This window comes from Volvox carteri (genome assembly GCF_000143455.1).
Source record: "Volvox carteri f. nagariensis unplaced genomic scaffold VOLCAscaffold_21, whole genome shotgun sequence".
NCBI classification, from domain to species: Eukaryota; Viridiplantae; Chlorophyta; class Chlorophyceae; order Chlamydomonadales; family Volvocaceae; genus Volvox; species Volvox carteri.
Window position 1 is genome coordinate 1,141,264 of NW_003307564.1, and position 5,943 is coordinate 1,147,206.

At 57.5% G+C, this 5,943-nt stretch overlaps 1 protein-coding gene across 1 annotated transcript; it reads left to right on the forward strand.

The window, feature by feature from the left end:
* Window positions 1-1,669: 1,669 nt before the first annotated feature.
* On the forward strand, window positions 1,670-2,807 carry VOLCADRAFT_60962 (uncharacterized protein; the record flags this gene model as incomplete). Its single annotated transcript, XM_002950936.1, has 3 exons — window positions 1,670-1,824; window positions 2,346-2,429; window positions 2,744-2,807. Coding segments are annotated over 3 exons (303 nt in total), but the record flags the coding sequence as incomplete, so codon positions are not given.
* Window positions 2,808-5,943: the final 3,136 nt, after the last annotated feature.

The following is a 5,943-nucleotide window of genomic DNA, read 5'->3' on the forward strand; positions in this document are numbered from 1 at the left end:
GCCAACTGCTAGTGGGAGACCTCGTCATTGTGGAAGCAGGGGACATATTGCAAGTAAGCTCTTTTAAGGTGTTGTACGACCGCAAAACACACACATTGACGCACACGTTGGCAGTCGTACACACATGCACGCGTCCGTGTGATACACACACTCGTGATATACACACACACATGTACATCCAGTAAATCAGCCACATGGCGCTTTCTCCCTCCCCTCCCACCCAACCTCCCTTCATGCCACGGTCATGGCTGCGGCCACGGTTCGGCCAATAACCCGCCCCCGTTTTCCGAGGCCCCGTTGAACTCCCGCCTTCCCCCTTTTTTCTGCCCTTTCTCCCCCCTTTCTTGCCCCCATACCGCTTGTACGGCAACCAGGCGGACGGGCTGTTGATTGCAGGGGGCGAGATCAAGTGCGTGTGCCATTGGGGGTGATGTTTACCGTGTGGGTTTTGTGTCGTACAGGGGATTACTGGGGGATTAGGGGGGAATCGGGGTGGGGTGTAAATAGTACAGAAAAAACACCATCAAGGATATTGCACAATATACCACACAATACTACTGCAAAAATCCCGACCACCGACTTTCCGACGTATTCGGCCTTTGCTAAGACACTAATATTTATGATAATGGTTTCTTGGGCCTCCTTCACCTCATCTGTCGATGGTGGGTGCAAACAATTGCACGCAGGTTGGACCAGAGCCACCTAACGGGGGAATCAGATGAAGTGTTGCGCGCGCCCGCGGGCCTGGGGTCACCCTCTGTCGTATTGTCCGGCAGCAAAGTTTTGGATGGGTACGGCAAGATGATCGTACTTGCGGTGGGGCCGTACAGTCAGCAGGGCAGCATCAACGCAATGATGCGCCAAGCTTCCGCCGGCAGCGGCGGCAGTGCCGCCGCCGCCGTCGCCGCTGGCGGACGCGGAGGCGCTGATTTACCGATGACGGCGGCGGCGGCGTCGGCTGCAGTTACCTCCGCGTCGTTGGCCTCAGCTGACGGCGAACACGGCAGTACGGCACAGCAGCAGGGCCGGCGGCGGCAGAGGCAGCGGAGCCTGGCCGGGCTGAGCAGTGGCGCCGCCACCGCCCTCAAGGCGTCGGCGGCGGTGGCGGCGGCGGCGCTCGCAACCGTGAGCTCCGTCGCTAGCTACGACGGCGGCGGCGGCGGCAGCAGGGACGGTGAAGACGCCGCCGAGCAGTGCACCTCTGCCGCCGTACGGCAGACGCCGGAGGGGGCAGTTACCGAGGCGCCGGCGGCGCCGGCAGCGGCGCCGATGGTTGCCGCCAGGGGCGACACTGAAGGCGGTGGCATGAGAGTGGAGACCTTCCTGACTCAGAAACTGCAGGCGGGTTTGTACGACTGTACGGACATGTTGCGCAGCGCTTCCGTGCTGTATGTATGTATTATGTAAACATATTATATACAATATATATATAATATTATATTATATATATATATATATCCTTTCCTCATTTGCAGGTTCTGGCCCAGCAGATCGGCGCGTTCGGAGTGGCGGCCGCCAGCGGCGTCTTCATCATCAACGCGGCGGCGTACACGACCAGTCTGCTGGCCGCGGGCGGGGGAGGAGGAGGAGGGGGAGGAGTGATGGACATTGTCAAGGTAGGCAGGTGATACTGGTAGTGGTAGTTGATGGTTGTATGGCATTATGCGGTATGTTACTGCAAATACCCCTCCTTTCCCCCCCTCCCCCGCGATTTCCCCCGCCCCCCAAGGCCTACCTAGACCTCGTCATCACCTCCATCACCATTCTGGTGGTGGCGGTGCCTGAGGGGCTGCCGCTGGCGGTGACCCTGGCGCTGGCGTTCAGGTGAGGGGGAGGTGGGGGGGAGAGACGAACCACGTGAACGAGTGAAGCGGATGCCAAGGAAAGACTGATGCGCCATGGGGTGGGGAGGGGAGGGGAACACAGGGGGCGGCCCAGGGAGGTCATGGGTGGGGAGGGGTGGTGGTGGTGGTGGGGGGGGGAAATGGGGGGGTTTGAGGCTTGGGGACCCTTGGGTTTCTGATGTGTGGTGATGATGTAGAGTTACAAGACATGCAAGACGAAGCAGAAGGGGTTGGACCTGTCGGGGCGTGCTGCCGCACCCGGGAGGAGGAGGAACCCGTCCAGGGAGGTCCAGGGCGGCCTGACCCCCCGGCGGCGGCATCACAGGAGAGTGTGGGGTGATGTGCGGTCATGGCGAATTTTCCTGAGCCATACACACCACACACAGACATACATACACACACAGTCACACACATGCGTCTCTCATCCACATTCCTCCCTTAAACCCCTAAAACCCTTAAAACCCCTAAAACCCAATCTAATTTAAACACACATTCGGGCAGTGTACAGCGGATGTTGGCGGATAACAACCTTGTACGGCAGCTGGGTGCGTGCGAAGCGATGGGCTCCGCTACGACCATCTGCAGGTATGGGCTCGTGTGTGTGTGTGTGTATGAGAGAGAGAGGGGGGAAAGGCGCGATCCCATGGATCCAGATCCGATAAAATTTAATAGAAAGAGCGGGATTTTATTCCGGATCTCGTCCCTCCTGTCCTTCCGACTTCCTCTTTTAAGATCTCCTGCATTAGGACATCCGAGATATTCCAATGGGAATTGCCAAATCAAGTCAATCCAAAATTACAATGCAGCCAATTTATTTGTTAATTCAGTCAGTCCACACACACGCATTTCATTCCGGCCCTGCACCTTTACTTCCTCTCTTTCCTTTCCAACGTTCCCAGCGACAAAACCGGTACCCTAACCTCCAACGACATGACGGTTGTACGACTGTGGGCCGCCGGGCGCCATTTCCGAGTGGTGCGCTCCACTGGGGGCGGCGATTCGGCGGAGGACGAGGCAATTGAAACAACCACCACAACTGCTACTAACAACTATTACAACTACCGCAACCACAATGGCGCCAACCACCGCAGCAACAGTAACCCTGCTTGCAATGGCGGTTTTTACAGTTTGGGCCCAACGGCGCGGCTTGTTCCGATGGCGGTCACGGAGCCGTCGACGCGGCCACCGACCCACGGGTCGATTGAGCCCAACGGCGCGGCCGAAATTACCGCCACCAAAAACAACACCATCAGCACGACCCAGCCACCATCCACGATCACCACCACAGCAATTTACACAGAGACAAACCAACATCAACAACACCAACATCAATATCAACACCAGCAGCACACGTCCTCCTCTTACTCCTCCTCCTCCTCCTCCACCTCCTCCTCCTACGGCACGTTGTCCCCAGCCCAGAAGGACGAGGTCCGGGTCGCGGAGGCGCGATGCCAAGGAAGCAGCAACACACCTAGCAGTAGCAGCGGTACGGAAGGGGGGGACGCGGCGTCGACGTCGGCAGTAGCCGGTGAGCACAGGGCTGCCGCCGGCTCGCTGCTACAGCTCCCGCCGGCAGTTCGCAACGTCCTAGTCCAAGGCCTTGTGGTCAACTCTACAGCAAGCTTGCGGCGAAACCAGGCCCACAGCGGAACAAGCTCCGGAACCGGGGTCTTAAGGAAGGCTGGCGGGGGTGGCGGCGGCGGCGGCACTGAGATGGACGCGGCCCCGGCGGCGGCGGCGGCGGCAGCAGCACTCCCGGCGGCGGAAGGAATGGCGGCGGCAGTAGCAAGCGCCCGCGGCGGCGGCGGCGTCTTCCAGCGCAGCGGCAGCCCCACGGAATGCGCTCTCTTAGAGCTGCCGTACAACCTCGGTTGGGGTTGGGACTGGGAGTGGAGCCCCGGCTGGGGTGGTTTCGGAGGCGGCGGCAGCGGCAGGGGTGGATGGGATGGCGGACGCAGCGGCGGCGGCGGCGGCGCGTCAGCGTCGTCGATGGAGCCGACGACGACGCTGACGTCAGGTACTGCTGCTACGGCCGCTGGCCCCGTGCAACTTTCCGGCGGCAGTTGCCAGGTGCTACAGCTTGTGCCATTCTCCTCACAAAGAAAGAGGATGAGTGTTGTAGTGTCAGCGCCGCCGCCGCAGCCGCCGTTACCGCGGTCGACAGTGTACGACAGCAAGGACGGCGGCAGTAGCGGCATCACCATGAGCAGTAGCAGTATGGGAACCTTTTTGGATAACGCGTCGTCGGTATGCAGCAGTAGCAGCGTTGATTGGGAGCTGTACGGCAGTCCCGCCAACAGCAGTAGCACTAGTAGTGGCGGCGGCTACAGCTCCCTGGCGCCCGTACGTGTGCTGACAAAAGGGGCAGCAGAGCTGGTTCTGGAGCGGTGCTCTTGGCAGCTTGGAGGACCCGATGGTACGACACTGTTGCCGCTGACGTCAGAGCAACGACGAAAACTGCTTACGTCATTTTCAGGTATGGTGGGGAACATAGGGGCCTTATGTATTTATTGGTTTGGGGTTGGGTTGGGAGCTTCCGGGGGTAGTAGATATCGGACATCAGACCATACAGACAGACAGACACGCACACACAACCCTCATAAGTCACATTCCTATATCAACATCTACCCTAAAATATTCAGCGACGTATTATATGTAATAAATAAGGCAAGGGAATATTCTGTTACATACATTGATCGCGCTGTTACATACGTTGCAGCTGGTGTCGATGGAGTTGCCTCCTCATCGCGGGGCTGAGGCCATTAAAACAGCACCACAACCGCCACAACCACCACAACCGCCATAACCATCACAACCACCGCTGCCAGCCTGTCAGCTGTGAGATATAGTTGATAGCGAAGCACAATAGCGCAAAAGTGTGCGTCTCTATGTGTGTATTCGTGGCTACGAACTGGCACTTGCTGTTTATCTGTATGTATGTATGGTTGGTTGGTTGGTTGGTGGTTCATTAGTCCATGTACGTCCCTGCCGTACACTAGTTACGTTTCCGTTACTTTTACTGCATCGCATATTCCCACGGTGGCAGGTCAGGGCGGCGGCTCACTTCGCCTCCTGGCGTTGGCGTACAGGGACATGCTCGTACCTTTGCGAGGTACGGCATCAGCGTCGGCGGCGGCGGCGGCGACGGTGGAGTCCTCCAGCGTCGGCGGCGCCGCTTTTTCTTCCGTTGGCACGGCTGGCAAGTCCGTTGACGGCGTCGTCGGCGGGGCGGCGTCATTTGGCCGCAGCGAATACGGCGGCGGCGATTCAGGTCGTACAGACGGCGCCTCGACGACCTTGTCCCTTGACCCTGACTTTCTGGAACGGGTGAGATGTGCTGCTACTGCTGCTGCTACTGCTACTTTTATGCTACTGCTGTTGCTTTTATGCTACTGCTGTTGCTTTTATGCTACTGCTGATGCTGAATTAATTAGTTAACTAGTTTTAGTTTAATTTATTAAGTTACTTTGTGATTTGTTTTCTGTTATATCCATGGATATTCCTAAACAGGACATGGTTTTGGCGTGTTTATTGGGATTGGAGGACCCGTTGAGACCCGAGGTGCCGGAAGCGGTGGCGGCGTGCAAGAGAGCCGGTGCGTGTGTGTGTCTGTCTGTCTGTCCGTCCGTCCGTCCGTATGTATGTCCGGGGGACTGGGAGCAACACTTGCATGTCAGCTAGCAAGCTGGCAGCGCAGCAACAGCAGCAGCAAAATTCTACTTCACTACTCTTTCGTCGCCACGTCGGCGTTGACCCTCCGATGATTTACTCCACGATACTCTTTCCGAAACCGTTTCCTCTTTCCCCCTTTGCCGCCTTTAGTCGTACACACAACCACGACGGTTTCCGTCCTGTTCCTTTTTTCCTTTTATAAGGCTTTGCTTTCATCTCTCGACGGCTATAGGTAGTTTTTCTACGCTTTTTCGCCAAGACTACTATCCAAGTCATCATTGGTCAGTAAAATATTCCTAATGCAGCATTTGTATAGTTCTCCTGGACTATCCGTCTGTTTCTGGTATCTGCTTCACTCGCCAGTGGTTCGTCTTACCCACACCCCCGTCCCCCCTATGCTCCCCCCTTCCCCCTATGCTCCCCCCTG